Source organism: Chrysochloris asiatica, unplaced genomic scaffold, assembly GCF_000296735.1.
Source record: "Chrysochloris asiatica unplaced genomic scaffold, ChrAsi1.0 scaffold00137, whole genome shotgun sequence".
NCBI classification, from domain to species: Eukaryota; Metazoa; Chordata; class Mammalia; order Afrosoricida; family Chrysochloridae; genus Chrysochloris; species Chrysochloris asiatica.
In genome coordinates this window covers 3,048,320-3,067,255 of record NW_006408655.1, presented here as the reverse complement: position 1 = coordinate 3,067,255, position 18,936 = coordinate 3,048,320, and the positions used below count along the sequence as shown (strand labels likewise).

Below are 18,936 nucleotides of genomic sequence, written 5' to 3'. Positions count from 1 at the left end.
TGGGACTGCAAAATAGTCCAACCTTTCTGGAAAGCAATATGGCACTTCCTCAGAAGGTTGAAAATAGAAATACCATTCGATCCAGCAATTCCTTAACTTGGTTTTTACTCACAAGACAAATGATCCACAAACTGTGGTACATACACACAATGGAGTATTATGGTACCTTGAAAAATAACAAGGAAGCTGCATGCCACTTCCTAACATGGATGAACCTTAATGGCATTATGTTGAGTGAAATTAGTCAGTCACAAAAGGAAAAATACTGCATAGGACCACTAATGTAAAAGACTAAGAAAAAGAACTCATACTAATCTACTAAAGTGTACTCTTAGCTGGTTGCTAGGATGTAGGGGTAGGGATAGGGGCGGGAGGGGAAGGTGGAGCACAGGGCAGGGAATAGACACAGGATAATTTGGGTATTGGGTAGGGAGGTAATATACAAGTAGGGAGAAAGGAATTGAAGAACAAAGCAGATGGGAGAATAATTAGACAGGTATGAGTGGGCTAAATGGGACAGAGGTAAAAAATGTAGGCACAGCTTTGGAATACAGAGACTGAGACATGGATGGAATGGAGAAAAGGGGGGGGGGATAATGTTAAGATGCTTGACTGTCTTTTGAATCATGGTTTTCCTTGCAATATATTATAAAACAGACACTGGAAGGGGAGAGAGAGGAATAACCAGAAATATCAACATGGAAAGCTTGTAAACCCGTCTTCTGCCTATAACTAATTGGAATACCTAAAATGGGGCTACAATGTGTCCAGTGAAGGAGGTTTACTGAGGAGCCTCTGCATTACATGGGAGTATAGGTAGAAGCCCGAACCACATCCAGATCTTCAGAGATGGGAAATTTTCCACTTGAAATGACAAGCAGACCAGCGGACAGCAGCTAGAAAACCAGAAGATACTTCTTGAAAGAAGGACCTACAGGAAAAATACAAAACAATAAGGGCAGTCTGACTGTTACCACAGAACATACAGGTTGCTTGCCCAGGAGACATCAAGACAAGTGGTCGGGTCCTCTCAGTGCAATCTCTTCCAAGACTAAGATGCAAGGGAAATATACGCTTTGATTGACAACCACGCACGTCACCCAGAAGGGGAAGTGACTAAAGAACATCAATGAAGTGGCGAGCAAAGCCCTACATTGTTCAACCAACTACTGTGAACCTGGGTGGAGACCTGGTTGGCCAGTAGCGAGGCAACACCTGGGGACTCATAGGCTCAGAGTCAATGACACAGCCACAGAGGACTAGAATGGAGAGCGGGGCGGCCAGTCCATATAAAGAGGTTGGACAGTCACAAGAACACCCACACTTGCAGATGATACCCACTTTACCTGGCTTCAATAACTGGATAAACAGAGCTCAACCTGAAGAAGAAAGAAGAGGACAAAAGCGTCATCTGATACAATTCGATAAACTTGACCTACACCTATAAATGCAGTAGCTCAAAAGAGGAAACAAATCCCTGCTTCAAGAACTATTCCCACCCCTTCCACACAAAGTGTAGGCAGGGATGGGCAACTTGGACATTGGCTACCCAAAATGAGGGGAGGGATACAAAGGTAAGAAGTGACTGGCTTACAAGCTTTCAAGAGGGAACCTAGATCCAAAGGGCATGGAGAAAGGTAGAGTCTCCAGTGAATAACATTCAGCTTGTCCAGGAAGGGCTGATGAAATGAAATACAGATGGGTCTCTTGTGATGCAATAGTGGATAATTGTGATCAGGACTGATTGTGAGGGTTAGAAATCTAAAGGTGGACATTTTGTAGCAAGGAGGGGAGTGATTAGCTTTCCATTCTAGGAGCGGAGGGCCCTAGGACCATCAATGGTGAAAAGCGGAGAGCGGGATCCTACCCAGAGAAGCAGTGAGGCCCGAGATGGAAGCAGAGAAAATGACGTCAAGAGATGATGTGGCTGGAGACTTGGGATCAGGAGACGGAAAGGGGCTGAGGACTGTGGTGGGGTGGTGGTGGTGCACGCTTACAGGGTACACCCTTTGGTTGGGTGAGGATGCATGGATAGGATGGTAACTATGCCAATGAAATGACAGATGATAGAATGAATATAAAACTAATGTTCTCCCAAGTAGATTATCACACAATTCACAATAAAACATTTATTAAAAAAAAAAAAAAAAAAGTGAACCATCCAACTGATATGAAGTGAGGGAAGATGAACAAGAACATCCAAACTTGCAGGTAGTACCCATTTGACCTAGCCTTGATGGTTTGATGATCTGAACTCAACTAGAGGAAAATACAAAAACAATTTTTGATAAAGCAAACAAGTGTAAATTGCTACAATTTGACGAACTAGACCTGTACTTATGGACGTAGGAGCTCAAAATATCAACTGAGAAGGAAGAAGTCTTCACATCAAAAATCAAGGCTATCCCCTCTATACACAGGGTAGATAGGGATGGGCAACTTAGACATTGGCTACATAAAATGAGGCGTTGATAAAGGCACAAAGTGAGTGGCTTACAAGTTTTCAAGAGGGAGTTTAGTGTGCGGGGGAAGGTAGAGTCCCCACTGATCAGTTTTCATCTTGTCTAGACAGGTCTGGTGAAAAGAGGTGGGAATAGGATTCTCATGATTCAATAGTAAGTGTTACCATGACTAATTGTGACTGTCACAAATGTGAAGGTAGAAGTTTTGTAACAAAAGGGGGGGGATAGTTAAACGTACAGACCAGGAATAGAGGACCCTAGGACCATCAAGGGAGAAGAGCATGAGCAGAAGATGGGACTCTATCCAGAGAAGCAGGGACACCAGAGATGGAGGTAGAGATGAGGACATGGAGACAGAGAGCAGCTGAGGAATCTAGACTCATGGAAAGAGAAAGATTGAGTGCTGGGGGCCAGGAGGCAGGCTTGCTGAATGTGCCCTTTGGTTGTTTAAATGATTATATATTCCTGAGTGTTTTTGTATACATTACTTCCCCCACACCATCCCCCAAAAAGACAAAAGAAACAGAGGGAATAGAAGCAAATATTGTTAAATGATGATGCATGGAGGAGATTGTAATCATTGCAAAGAAATGATGAGTGTAAAACCCATGTTCTCCCATGTAAACTATAACTCAATCCATAATAAAAACTTAAAAAAAGAAAGAAAAAAAAAAGTAGGTGGTGAGATGCAGGCAGAGATAATGACATGGAGAGATGGAGCGGCTGGGGACTTTAAACTCAGGGACGGAGAGGGGTTGTGTATTGACAACCAGAGGGTCAGTCTTGCAGGGTATATACCCTTTGGTTGGTTGATGATGCATGGAGGGGATTGTAACCATAACAATGAAAGGATATACGATAGGATGAATGTAGGATAGGATGAATGTAAAGCTAATGTTCCCCCATGTAAACGATCACATAATTCACAATAGAATGTTTAAAAAATAATAATAATTAAAGAAATGAACCTCCAGACATAGTGACCTGTGGTAAACTTCTGAGTGTGTTGAGATGCAAAGACCAACTTTTCTCCTTTCATTTGATCAAGCTCAATTGTACAATAAAGTCAAGACCACTACGCAGGTTGAATTGTCAAAGTGCTGAGATAATTCTGAAGTAGAATGAAAGAATACAAGAAATAAAGGAAGGAAGGAAAGAGATAAGGAAGTAGGGAAGTAAGTCCTGGTCCTAAAATTCAAATTGATTTACAGTCCTAAATCCACATGAAAGTCTGCAAAATTAGTACTCTATATTCTACTTAGTCCCTATTTCCATATTCTCAATATCCAATATCTGCAATAGCTAGTAAAATGTGAAAAATGTGCATAAAATAATATTAGCTATACACATGGCATTGCTGTTGTTGTTAAGTGACACGAGTTGGTTTCAACTTATAGTGATCCTGTATAGGATTTTCTATGAGCAGATGGTGAGCTTGAACCACCAATCTTGTGGTTCAAACTGACTTTGCAGTCCAGCACATTAAGCACAGCGCCACACCAGGACTTCACACATAATATTTGATATGCTAAACAGATTTAAATATTTAAATATTCCTACAAGTAGTTAGAAATCCTCATGACTCAATGGTTAATCACTCAGCTATAAACTGAAAGGAGCTCTGGTAGTGTAGTGGTTACGAATCGGGCTGCGAACCTTAAGGTCAGCGGTTCGAAACTACCAGCCGCTCCGCGGGAGAAAGATGAGGCTTTCTACTCCCGTAAAGATTTACACCTCGGAAACCCTGTACAGGGTCGCTATGGGTCGGACCCGACTCGATGGCACTTAACAACAACAATTAACTGAAAGGTGGGCAGTTGAAATCCACCCATTGGTTCTGCTGGAGAAATACCTGGGGATCTGTACCTGTACAGATTGTTGTTGTAAAGTGCCATTGAGTGGGTTCTGACTTATATGACCCTGTACAGAGTTTCTGAGGAGAGGCTGGTTCAAACCAACCTTATAGTTGAGTGCTTATTCTATACTACACCAGGACTCCAGCTGGTGGGTTACAGTCTAGAAGTCTTTCTGGGGCAATACTCTGTCACATGGGGTTGCAGGGAATCCAAAATGACTGAACAGCCATTAACAACAGTAGGCAGACAGGTGATTTTAGCAATTAGTTGTAAATATTCTCAGAGAGGACTGTGGCGAGCATGTGTGTGGGGCACAGAATAGTAGTGGATTTGGAGGGCAGAGCAGGTTCACCCTTAAATAGGTTGGCCCTTAGTCACAGCTGAAGCTCATTATTCACTAGAATGAACGAGGGTAAGAACAAATTCAAAATGCTTACAGTTGTCTTGATAGGTAAAGGAAGTGGCCTTTCATTTGTTGATTTGACGTTTTTGTCTGCCTATTGAACAGTCTTTATTTCCATACTGAATATGGTTTTAGAGTGAATTTCCAGGGAGTCAAGTTAGCTGTAAATTAGAAATCACGAGAATTGGATTTGAACTTTTTTTCTTAAAATGCCAGGTGAGCTGCAGCAACAGATATAATTGCATAACCTTCGTTCTTTCATCTATAAAATAAATAGGCTTAAATTATTTTGAAAGGTATACTGCACCAGCCCTAAAAGTCCCTGAATCACTAAGCAAGATAAAGCAATGAGTTAATTAAATTATGGTCTTTCAGAATAACTAGGTTGCTGTAATCAGGAGGGCTCTCCTGAAATGAATTACCTCTCTCCACTTCTGATTTGAATATATTATATTTTCTATCATAGTTGTATAATGGATAGTCCTGAACACTTTCAATCACATGTATTCAAATTTCCACAGCGTGTTCCATCTGGATTAAAATATCAACAGTTTATTATAAATGGAGTAGTTCCAAAAGCACATAATACTTTTCAGAAAGCAGGTGTTTCTCTATTTTATTCAAATGATTAGCTGAAAATATGCAAAGGCCATTTGGTTGGTTATTTTTATTTTTTTATTTTTTCTTGGTATGGCTAGATAGACTTTCACCTATGAAAACAAATTTTCAAACACAAATACAATTTTAAAATTTACTCTAAAACCTTGTTAGTGTATTTAAATCTATTTTGTTGTTAAGTGCCATAGAATTGGTTACAACTCACAGTGACCCTGTATAGCATTTCTGAGGAGTGGCAGTTGGAACTGAACATCAGACCTTGCAGTTAGTAGTCAAGTTCTTACCTTACAGTGTCACACACACCAGGATTTCATATAATACATAATCACACACACACACACACACACACACACACACACACATATATATATGTTGAAGCACATACTGGGCTAGCAGTTCATTAACCAGCCATTCCTTAGAAACCCTGTACAGGGTCACTATGAGTTAGAAGTGACTAGAAAGCACTTAAAAACAATATCTATACGTGTGTGTGTGTGTATATACATGATGATTTAGATGATATGAAAACCAATGCATTTAAAGTTAATAAGATACTTATAAATGAATTTCCATGAGCAAATTTAATGTCTTTCGGTGTAAATAAGGTGCTATCATCTGGAAGGGTCTCCTGAAATGCATTACCTCTCTCCACTTTTCATTTAAACCTACTGCCATAGAGGCAAGTCAGAATCATAATGGCCTTAAAATTCAGAGTAAAATTGCTCCTTAGGGTTTCTGAGATGATAAATCTTCATGGGAACTGACACCTTTGTGTTTTTGAGCAGCTGTGGGGTTTGAATAACATACCTGTGGTTAGTTTCATCCACTGTGCCACCTGGGCCACTTCTCCATGAAAAGGTCAATTAAAATGATCAAGTCTTAATAATAGACATATTATTTTCTAAGGTGAATTAACAGACTCAGCAAAATATATGACCCACTTATTTTAACTTAGTTTATTGGCATCCAATCCTCTTCCACAGAAAGTCAAAAAGGAGACCAATTATGTAAAGTTATAATAGTAATTGCAGGAAACCTGAGTTGAAGTCCTAACTCATCCACTTACTTGGACTAACTGTTCATTCTGTTTCCACCTCAGAATGAGGGCAGTATAACAGAGGTCAGTTCTAACGCAGATTCAGCTCTCCATGGGTTGAATTCAAGTCAGAAAGTATTTGGCTTGCCCCAAATGAATAATGCCTAACACTCTGGCTACTTTGTAAACTCTCTGATTCCAAAAAATACTGATAATCTGAGGATAAGTAACAAAGTATTGCTTCTAGGGTCCTAGTTTACACATGCACAGATTAATTCAAACAAAACATGTCTGAACATGTATCTACAATTTGTGGACGACTACAGATATGTTATCTCAGTATTATACTGTCTTTGTCTTCAAAACAAAAAAGGTGGGTATCTTTTTGTCCAGGACAGAAATCAATTTTTATGTCAATGCTAATATTGATTTTTAACCAAATTTATTGGACATCTTCCAAATCATTGAACAAGTTTACAGGAACAAGTTTACAGGAATGCCACCCCATATAAAACAATAATTTTGAGGTGCAGTAAGATTTTAAGGAATGTGGGGAAGATCATAAAGATGAGGTAAGAGAGAGAAAACCTTCAGTCTTGACAAGTGAAGAAACTGTGGCTGAAGTACAGAAAATGGTGGAAGAACACCACAGATTTACAACTGATGCAATAACTACTGAAGTTGGACTCTCACATGGTTCAGTATTTTCAGTTCAGAGCAAGCATCTTGACCTCAGTAATCTTTCAACTGGATGAGTGCCAAAGAGTTACATGAAGATCTACTAACTCAGAGAGATGCTCTTTCCTTCAGTCTTTTAAGCAAGATCAAGGCTAATGAAGAGAATTTTATGGACCAAATCATAACCAGGAACGAGTTTTGCATTTATCAGTATGATCCACAGAGCAAGGTCCAATCCAGAGACATGGAAACATCCTCTTCAGAGTATACAGACATAGATGGAGGGTATGATGAGCAACAATAGCTTCATACTGACATTTTTGTTTAATAAAAGTTTATATAATTTTATAACAAGACAACATTAACGAGTTGTAAATACTGTCTTCAGAAATGGACATGGTAATATACATATATGTATACAAACACATACACACACATATATATATCCATATACATATGTACACATATATTATGGAATCCTAGTGTAGCATTGTAGGATAAGCTCTGGACTGCAGTTCAAAGTTCAAACCCACCAGTCACTCCCCGGAAACCCTATACAGGGCCTTTATAAGTCGGATCAAATTTGACTGCATTTAACAACAACAAAATATATGGATTGTGTCAGCTCAGTAGGTTAAGAACTAGGCTGCTAATCACAGTGCTAAAGATTGAAGCTCAGCAGTCTGTGGGAGAAATGGGGTTCTTAGCTCCCACAAAGAATTACAGCCTCAGAAACCCTATACAGTATGAGTCAGAATTGACTCCATGGCATACAACAACAGAGAGAGAGAGAGAGAGAGAGAGAGAAAGATAGATAGATAGAAAGAAAGATCGGTAGATAGATAGATAGATAGATAGATAGATAGATAGATAGATAGATAGATAGATAGATAGATGGATAGATGGATAGATGGATGGATGGATGGATGGATGGATGGATGGATGGATGGATGGACGGATGGACGGACGCATGGACAGCCATATTAGATAGGTAAGTAGGTCGTTGTTGTTGTTACGTGCCGTGGAGTCAGTTCCGACTCATAGCGACCCTGTACAGGGTTTCCGAGGCTGTAAATCTTTATAGGAGCAGAAAGCCTCATCTTTCTCCCACAGAACAGCTGATAGTTTTGAACTGCTAACCTTGCAGTTCGCAGCCCGATTTGTAACCACTATGCTACCAGAGCTCCTTAGGTAAGTAGGTAGAAGTGTTATATAAGGGAACTTCAGAACTTCATAGAAATATTTCATTACCTTTTAATTCCATTTTTCACAAACCTTTTGAAGCCCATTCACATGATTTATATAGAAACACTGTTGTTGCTTTTTAGGTGTCACTGAGTAGTTTTGACACATAGCGTCCCTGCGTAGGATTTCTGAGGCAGGAACACAAAGCCTCATTTTTCTCTCGAGGAGCAGCTAGTTCAGTGTTGTGGGCTCAGCAGTGGACTGAGAACCACAAGGTCAGCAGTTCAAATTCACCAGCTGCTCCTTGGAAACCCTACATAAAAAATACATTTGCTATTTCTCTTTAACAAAGTTTAGCTACATGACTTCAATGTCCTACAGTTATAACTAAAGCAAACTCCAAAGGGAAGAAAATTGTAATGATAATTCCTCAATGAAGTATTTTTCATAATCTTATTTGTTGCTTGTCTTATTTTGAGATGATGATTACATTTATATCAATTTTAACTTTTCAAATAAAATTTGTTTTATGAATAAAATAAGACGTTGTTATTGTTGTTGTTAAGTGTCATCGAGTCTATACTGACCCATAGAGACCCTATATAGAGTTTTCGAGGAGCAGCTGGTGAGCTTGAACCACCGACCTTGCAGTTCAAACGGCTTTGCTGTCTGGCACATTAACCCACAGCGCACACCAGAAATCCAAAATAAGACATACAGCTGTATAAAAATTCAGTATATAAAATGATACTGCTCCTTGCTGCCTTATGGCTTCTTAAGGCAATACTTTGTTTTCTTTTATAAGGGTTTCCCTACATTATTACAGGAGTAGTTTAAGAACCATTCTACTCCATTCTAATAACAAGGGGTATTACTCATTTTGTCTTTGTAAAAATAACTCTATACATGCATTTATAGTGTATGGACTTTAGAAAAATAGAATCTCCACTTCATTATTATAGTCAAAATGGAACACTTAGCAGCAGGGGCACACAAACTTTGGATGTAGACATACCTGAGTTCAAATTTCTACCCTGTCACTGATTAAGTAGCCATAAGATGGGTAATGTATTTCAGTAAAACTCCTTAACCTGCCTAGGAAAATGAAACTAATTCTGTTAACTCAGAATTACATGAAATAATATAAGTAGGTTCTTAGCATAAATTTGATTTTTAATAAATGCTGTCTTTTAAGGTTGTAATTTACCCCATATTAACCACACTACCACTAAATAATATTCAATGACTGCACGTATAAACATCTGATTTCAAGTATAAACTTCAGATTTAGATGACACTCTTCTTCTGATTAAACATTAATGTCATTCATATAATGCAGAACCAACCAATCCACAGCAAAGGTTATCCCAAGCTCTTCAGTGGGCTCTTTGAGATCACACTGCCTTCCTGTGTTCCCTTCTTTCAGACTCTTCTCTGAAGATATGAGAGGGGTATGGTGTTAGTGGTTGTGTGCCATCAAGCAGGTTCTGACTCATACTGACCCTGTATAGAGTTTCTGAGGCTGTAAATCCTTATGGGAGCAGAAAGTCTCATCTTTCTCTATCAGAGAGGCTGGTGGACTCAAACTGCTGACCTGGCAGAGGCCATGTCACCAAGTGGCAGAGCGGCAGAGAACCCTAAACATGAAGGCTCATTGTTAAGCAAGGCCACAATGGGTCTCCCCTTGGAAGGCAAGGCCCCAGGAAGAATCTCATCTGGGGACTCTGCAGTAGATTCTGTCTCTTTATTTTAATCAGCTTATTTTTAATTTTCTTGATTTTATAATAAAAGTTTTCAGTAGAATCTTAGTAATAATTATATTAGAGATTTGAAACTTGTTTTTAGGCACGTTCACTCCATATTCAATCATGCGTAGCCCTAAAGAATGCTTTTCACACTAACAATAGGTTTCACCACTAGAAAAAACCAGCTAAAGTTTTTGCCAGTCCAAGTTTAAGATTACATTCAACATTCCATGTAGTTTCTGTCAGGGACATCAAGACCTCTAGAAAATTAGCCAAAATGCAATTTAGGGCTAAGGGAATAGTAATAGATCATAAGCAGAAATTTAACTAGATGTTTTGTATAGGGAAGTTTTTATAAGTAAGTTGTTCTGTTTCTTCTTAACTACAAAACTTTAAATGCTTCTTGTTTTTCTTGTTTAATCAATCATGAGAAACAACTGTGTTGTCAGTTACCATAACAAATAATGTTTAGGTACATGATGTGATTAATGAATCTATAGGAAATAATAGGTGAGGGTAGAAATAGGAGTTAAGATTTAGAATTATGTTTTAAGGTTAACATGATGACATTTTTAGAACAATGAGGTTTGCTTACAGAAATCAGATATTGTCTAACTACGTAAAGGGGAACAAGGAAGATTTTGATGCTCTTGATGTTCTATATTGAAATGATTAATAAGCATGATTTAGACCACTACTTTGAAAAGAATGATTAATAGATTGATGGTATAGAGTAGTATAAAAGCTGTTTGAGAATCTGAAATAAAAGGAAAAAGAGGAGAAATGAAATGTGAGAGAAGACTCACCATTCATCGAGACCCACTGATTATGTGCTTCATTTCTTCGCCGACGCCATACCTCCCTCCAAGGACCTCCTAATAAGAGTGTCGGGGCTGGTTCCCGGCACTGACCTAGTGGTTGGCAGCCTAACATCTCATTGATCTTACTCTCACAAGTTTGCAATCTATTTGTGAACACAGAATGCAGGCAGACAAACCGTCAATGAGTAGAAATGATGTCTGGAGTTCCAAGGGGCATTCAGACAAGGTATATTTTTGGTAAACAAAAGCCTCCAAAAAAGTTTGGTAAAAGGAGTAGGTTCTCCTGATTGTACTACACTTGGGATGGAGGGAAAAGAAGAATCAATCCTGACAATACACCCAGGTGGGTCACGTGGATAAATTTGGCAAATTTTTAAAGATGAACACTAAAGAAAGAGATAAATAAAAGGCAGAGTCTTAGTCCCTACTGCATATACCATCTGGTTAGGATGCTTCTAAACTAATGAGGAGGGTAAAATACAACCCAATTCCACACAGAGAGAAGCCTAAGAAGTAGTGTGTATTGAGGATCAAAAATATGTATCGTATTAATTGCTGAAATGAAATTATTGCCCTAAAATGACTGAATATGAAATTAATATATATTATGAAAGATTTTATCTCCAAAGTTCTTGTGACTGAAGAAGGACAGGCATCTACAGTAATTTAAAGATTAGTTAGGTTTCTGTGTTTGTTTTCAGTAGTAGGAACAAATGACTTTTTAAAGTGCTATTGGATTTCCACAGAAATCAGCTGGAGGAACCACAAGTTCTACATATGACTTTACTCGGTATGAAGACTGATATTTGGAAGTCATTTAATTTTACATTTTCACAGTAATATAAAGTTTGTTACTAAAAGATTTGAAATGTAAATATGAGAAAAGCAAATATAATGAAAAGTAAATATGAGAAAACCAAATCACTTACACGTAGCACACTATACAATCAAGTTTCACATTTTAAAGTGTAATAAGCAAAATGTTCCTGTGAGAACTTTATGCATTCTATTTCCAGAAGTTTTCATATTCTTAAATAATATAAAAAATCACTGATATTTGCTGCATGTATTTTATACGGCAGGCTTTGCTGCATCATGATAACAGAGTAGTAAGTTACAAAGTCAATTCAGGTTTCGGATCAAGCATTGAACTCTGTGATCTCTAGGTCAGGCATTTTCCATGAGCATTGGGGCACACCATCAGATTCATATGTGATGAAACAGCAATGACCTACAGGGAATGTTTTCAAAGGAAATTGTCTTGGACTTCTAAGCAGATTCTTGAAATGAACACACACATAAACATACATATATGTACCCACACACAAATACATGCACACTCATCCCCTTTGTGATACTATTTTAACTTGCCAATGTATCTAAAGTTGTATTAGCCAAGGACCATTAATATGTGTTTTGTTATTTTGTTCCCTGAACATTGTCACATTGTCATATTAAATTAAAGCCCAGACAGAAACATCCAATTAAACCGCAGGCAAAAAAAAAAAAAGCATTACTATGCCAAAGTTCATAAGCAGTTTAATGTAGTAATACCTTGATCATTATCCTCAGTGGTTCAGTCCTTTGCACAGTGTGCTTAGAACTGGAATGTCTATTTTAAGTCCCCTTAATGATCTCTTTCATAGATGAGATCAAATGTAAAAATCACTCCTCTTTTGGATGACCAAATGATCCATTACCTTTTACTGAGAAGAACAGAGAAGGAAAGACATACATAGAAAGAAGGAATTACGCATCTCAGATTAATTTTTCTCATCAAAGGAGTTTCTGGGATTTAGTCATAGCAACAGGTAAGATATTGAACTCAAAGCTGGTTGTTGTGTCCAGTTTACCACAAAAAGTTTGAACCAGAGATGATTAAACCCCACAGAGCATCTTAACCAGAAGTCAGCAACTTCTAGCCAATTTATCAGGCTGCAGTGAACACCCTTTGGCTATTTGCTGCCTGCAGAAATCCTCACAAAGCTTAGAAGCATCTTACCTTAATGAGAATCTGGATGGACCCTGTGGCTTTTGCAGATATGAAATACCAGAAGCTCAGGGTGCAGGCAGTGCTGGATTCCTGCCACATGGCACTCTTCAGGTGTGCTTTCTCCCCCCGAAGGCCCACAGGTGTAGCCTCCAGATACAAGAAGTGCCCTACAAACAAAGATGGGATTCAACAATGAGGGCATTATTTTTGCCTTTCCATCTTTGGGTTTTAATTACATTTCATATGATCTGAGCTGCCAAAGGCATTTCCATTTGAAACAGAAAGGAAATCTAATAGCCTTGCCACCAGCTCATTTCTGAACAATTTCCAACTGTCTGTGCTTTTAGCAAAGTATTTTGCAGTGTGCAGATTAATTGATCTGACAGAGTATTTATGCCATCAAATCAATGAAATGGTTATAGAATCATTCCATGAACTTTCCAAACTATCCAGTTATTGTCAAATAATGCAACAACTATTTAGAATTCAAAGGAAGGAATATACATACTTTCAGTTATCTGTTGAGCATGTAACTAAAACATCTAGCATTCTGATATGCAACGTGAGAGAAAATATATTTATTTTATACTTGCTTATTCAAATGTTGTTGTTGTTAAGTGCCGTCGAGTCAGTTCCGACCCATAGCGACCCTGTACAGGGTTTCCGAGGGTGTAAATCTTTACGGGAGTAGAAAGCCTCATCTTTCTCCCGCGGAGCGGCTGGTAGTTTCGAACCGCTGACCTTAAGGTTCGCAGCCCGATTCGTAACCACTACGCTACCAGAGCTCCTAGCCAAAGAATTTCTTCTACATGGAGCAGAGTATTTGAATGGGATTCAGACTCTGACGTGGTTATCCTGACTTAGTTAGATTCACATCCTTATAGAATTTCAGTATTTAGACAATTTTTCTGGAGCATTCAGAAATTCAGGTTCATTTCTGCATTGTGCTGGGAGCCCAGGTGACACAGAGGTTAAAGCACTTGGCTGCTAACCAATAGGTCAGCAGTTTGAACCAGCAATCACTTCCGGGAGACAGCTATGAACAGGAAGTGACTGGGCATGCAATTATATCTGCACTATGCTAACATCTTTTGGTCTTTGAACAGTAAGTCTGAAACTTCACTTTAGCAACTTACATAAAAAATGAGCCAGGTCAAACACCCTAAATATGGATAGTTGCATTTGCTCAGCATCCTTAGTTCACAACCTGCTTTCCCTTCGTATACATTTCACTTGATCTCCACAAGGCTATTTGGTACACAGGGAAACTTTTGAAAGATGAGAAATTTAAGAATTTGAAAAAGTTAAATGACTTGCTAATGATCAACTGAGTGGTAGGATTCGGAGTTACTGATAATTTTTTTTTGCATATAGGGATGATACTTGGTGGCAGAATACATTTCATTTATTTATCAGTCGTTAATATTAGATTTTTATTACTCACAAATGTTTGATTTACTTGCAGAGGTACCATGATGGTCTGTCTCTCCAGGGTTCCCCCATTGCTCTTATGGGGGGAGGTGGTCAGGTTGGGAAGAAACAATGATGATTGAGGATAAGATTAGAGCAATTGTAACAAGCTAATAACCCACAACAACCTACCATTTTCATTTTCAAGTGTGTGGTCTTTGGGAGGTCTTAGGCTTTGATGAGCGCCAACCCCTAGAACCCAATCAAAGTTTTCAGCCAAGGAGTTTTTCCAGCCACACCAGCCGTTCTCAAAAGTGCAGGAACTGCCACATTCATTTTCATCAGTACTATCGCCACAGTCATCCACAAAATCACAGCTTTGCTCCAGCATGTAACATTTGCCATTCTGACATTCCCGATAACCATGCGGGCAGTAACCTAAAGTAAAACAAAAGAAAAGAAAAATAAGAGAGAGAGAACGAAAGAAGAAGAATGAAGGAATGTTACCAACACATTCATTGAGGTCAAAAACCAGTTCTTTTCATTTAGCTTAAGTTTTGTTTTAATACATAAAGGCAATAGTAATGGAGTGAGTTTGGGGTATCTTCTATTCTCTCTTCTCGAATCACCTCTGGGGTTCTGTTCTAAGGATCACTCAGAAAGATTACTCACAATGGAGGGGCGGGGTGAAGCATCATTTTACTGATCAAGGAAAGTACCCCCGAGTTTCCCCAACTGTAGCATTTCATTTAAGCTGTGATGAAGAACTACATTAGATCTGACTGCTAAAGTAAGGAGTTCATTTTTCATCCTTTAGGTTCATTTGGGCCCATGGATTATGAAGCACTTACAAGTGCACTCTTTCAGCACACACTTACTGCTATAGTTATAAGAAACCAAATATACACAGGACTCCTGGTGTGGTGCTGTAGGATAAGCACTAGACTGCTATACACAAGATTGATAGTTGAAACTCACCAGTTGCTCCTCAGAAACCCTTTACAGAATCTCTTAAGAGTTGGAACTAACTCAACAGCATCAAACAATGGCAACAACAACAACACTTCCTCCGAGGCAGGGCAAGGACTGTATTAGCAATGGTGGACTTCTCAAGACACGTTTCTCTAACATGTATACTTTTTACTGCTTATAATTTTGGAAGCAATTCCTTTGCAAGACAATTCTAACCATGTTCGCAAACTCTGAGAGATCACAATGCTTTTGGTCACAGAGAATCTGAGTTTTCACTTGATAAATAATCATAAACAATGATCATAATAAAGCTTATTACTTGATAAATGAATGAAAAAGCACAAAATCCTAGAAATGTTAAAATAGTTAAAAGAGAATAATGTAGATATCACCAATGTCTAGAAGAGAGTGTAACTCTTGGTAGGCAGTCAGTAAATATTAGTTAATTAAATCAATGAGAAAAAGAAATTGCTTGGGAAATGCTAAAGCAGTTCAGCATGCACAAAGTAGTATTATTACGCTGCTTCACTCAAACAATAGGACACCCATCATGAGTTGTCACGGATTCAGCTCTTACTCATGATGGGTGTCAGAGCGCAAATTAGCTCAATAGTGTTTTCAATTGCTGGGGGTTTTTTGTTGTTGTTTTGAAAGTAGATCCCCAGGACTTTCTGCTAAGGAACTCTGATGGATTACAACCTCCAACTTTTCAGTTAGCAGCTGAGTGCATTAACCATTTATACCACCCAGGAATTCCATTAGAGGTAACAGCATTTCAGTGTGAAAACTTGTTCAGAGACTCAACTGGGAATATCAGATGCATAGTCACTCTTGACACTAGAGGATCAGAGATTTTCTTTCTTTCAGTCTTTGCCATCTGTCAAGCAAGGAACTGATAACAGCACTCCCTTCCTCACATCATAGATGGTAGCTCCTATGACCTAGCAAGTTATCTGGTGGCTAAGAGTCGGCATAGTTTAGAGGTAGGAGGTGATCTAATGGGGATTTGTTGTAAGGTGCTCTGAAAACCTTATGTAGAAGCTCTGAAGTCCTGGATCATTCCCAAATTTTAGCCTGTAGATGGCCAAGAAGGAAGAAGAGAGCATTGATGAATAATGGAATGCCATAAGGAATCCATTATGGAGAAAACTGACGTTCTCAAGGCCCTGAGTTCTTTAATGTTCTGAGTGCTCCTGGACTGTTTGTTCCAGGTTTCCTAATTAAATGTGCTTTCCCATTGAAAAAACTGAAAAAAAAAACACCTTTCAACCATGCATTCTGCCTCCGCCAATATTTCTTTACCTGGATTAATTGACAACACTTTTATTTCATACAGCATGAGTATAAGCTATTTTTTTAATTAGTTGTTCACATCAGTTTAGCTTCAGTAGACTGGGAGAAAGAGAAAAGACCTTTAGCTTCAATTACAGAGACTGATTCAGAATTGTGACATATAAGCATTTTTTGAGTTTGACAAGAAGGGTGATCACTTACATTGATCACTACAGATTTAAAGTGATTTACTTATTAAAAATACTGTTGTTCCCAGTTGGTTGAGATTTCAATATGGTTGAGGTTCTTGTTAGAGTAATAGCAGATTTCTTTATGTGTTAACTAGATGATATTTACTAGCTGTAGACCCAGTCCATAATCAGAAACAAGCAGAATATGGATCTTAATACTATTTCTGGAGACTCCATCTTCATTTTTACAAAGAGTGTCAATCCACATACATATTCAAACACCATTTTGTTTAGTCTTCATCAGCATGACATGTACACACACAAAAAGTGTCTACTCATTCAAAACATTTTTCCAGAAAGAACGGTCCTTGTCTCAACTTTTTAAATTGCCTACATTTAATGCCAAATATTTAAGAAATTATTGTGCATGAACATGAAACTAATTCTAATTCTGTATTGGAAGTGCACTCAAACAAGCTATTCTAAGGCACTTGTAGAGATAAGTGTTCTTAGTGATCCCAACCTAGAGCAAAGTCTTACTGCCTTGATGGTGAACAATTTGTAATATAAAGAGGTTTGATCATTTAAAAAAATCAACATATTGATCTAGAGATAAATCTCTAGAACAAAATCATTTAGGAAATTATATTTTGTACTTTTGTGTAGTCAAATTGTTTAGCCATTCATTTTAAGTCTTCCATAATTCACTATTAGATAAGATTATTCCATAGTATTGTGTAGTGCTTTATGATTTCAATTATTAAAGAATAATACTACACAGAAAAACATACTATCCATATACATGCATGTACTCATGCACAAACACACATATGCTGGTGCATTATTGAACGAGTCTTGAAAGATAGATTAGAACTTGTTGATGATGATTTCCTCTGGAAACGAGCGCAAGAGGACAAAAATCAGAAGCAAATTTACATTTTACTCTATTTGGATAATGTTGTTGTTAGGTGTCATTGTTCAGAACCACCTAATAGCAACCTTATGCACAACAGAACAAAACACTGCCCAGTCTTGCACCAACCCTAAAATCATTGCTACCCTTGAATCCATTGCTGCTACCACTGTGCCAAGCCATCTTGCTTGGATAATACTCTGTGTATTTAAATAATATTTGTTTTATGTAAAACATGGTAGCATGAGGCCAGAATATGACCCTGAGCATGGCAGGAATTCATCACAGGATAAAGAAAGAGTTGAAGTAAAATCATTATTGCAAAGTGCAGGACAGGATGTGGCACTTTTGGTGAGTATTAATTTGGAATGAGTGGCAAAAATGTTGACCGTACACTAGACACCATGGTTTATTAGAAGTGAGAGATTGAACAATCTTCATCTCAGACAGCTATGAAGAAAGCATTGAAATAAAGACAGATTCAACTTATAGTTTAAGACATGCTCTGTGAAAATACTCCTGGCACATTTATAGAAGTACAATAAAAGAAGGTAACTAGTGAAAAAGAGAAATAACGCAGCAGCTATCCTAAAGCTCTGCTTTTCTCTCATTTTCCATCTTTAATCTATCAATAACATCATTCCACTTTACCTCCTAAATTTCTTTTCAATCATACACTTCTCTAAAGGATATCAACTTATTCAAATTTCTTCCTCAGTCAATGCATTAACTATCTCATTGGTTGCCCCTTTGTCCACTTTGGTTTTCCTTTCATTTATATCCTACACTGGAGTCAGAGTGAGTGAGGTTTTAAAATATAAATCTGATCACCACTCTCCTTAAAAATCTTTAATCCTCTTATAAACCCAAAACTAAACTTGTTGTCTTAAAGTCAACTCACAGTGACACTGCGGAAGAAAGGTGGGGCAATCTGCTTCCTTAAAGATGATAGTGTCCTGAAAGTGTCCTTGAGGAAAGCCCCATAGAGCAGTTCTACTCTTCAACATATGGTGTTGCCACGACTTCTTACCACAGTTAGGGTAAAGATCAAGCTCCTTCAGACAATGCAGAAATGACCCCAAATCTGGAGCTATTCATGTTTCTAAGTCTTGTATATCATGCTTACCGACCCTCAGCAATCTGCCATAAACACATGACCTTCTTGCAACTCTTCTAAACACAGAGACTTTACTCATGCTTTGCTGTCTCATCCAGTACACTTTATCTTTTTTGAAAATCTTGCAGATTTCAACTCAATATCCACTTTCAAGAATAAGAATATTGTATTGCCTTAACTGTTCAAATCCCTCTATTCTAGCTTTATTCGGCACACTATTATTATTATTATTTAGCACATTAATAAAATTAGTATGTTGCATTA

General features: G+C 38.1%; 1 protein-coding gene across 1 annotated transcript in view; it reads right to left on the bottom strand.

Annotated features, from left to right (window-relative positions):
* The window catches only part of MALRD1 (MAM and LDL receptor class A domain containing 1), a 1,127,868-nt gene that overhangs the window by 562,406 nt on the left and 546,526 nt on the right, over positions 1 to 18,936 (bottom strand). The window contains exons 27-28 of the mRNA XM_006869907.1: positions 14,400 to 14,645; positions 12,807 to 12,964 (exon numbers count right to left, since the gene is read on the bottom strand). Of these exons, the coding sequence (XP_006869969.1) occupies positions 12,807 to 12,964; positions 14,400 to 14,645 (404 nt within the window). The remainder of the gene's footprint in view (positions 1 to 12,806; positions 12,965 to 14,399; positions 14,646 to 18,936) is intronic.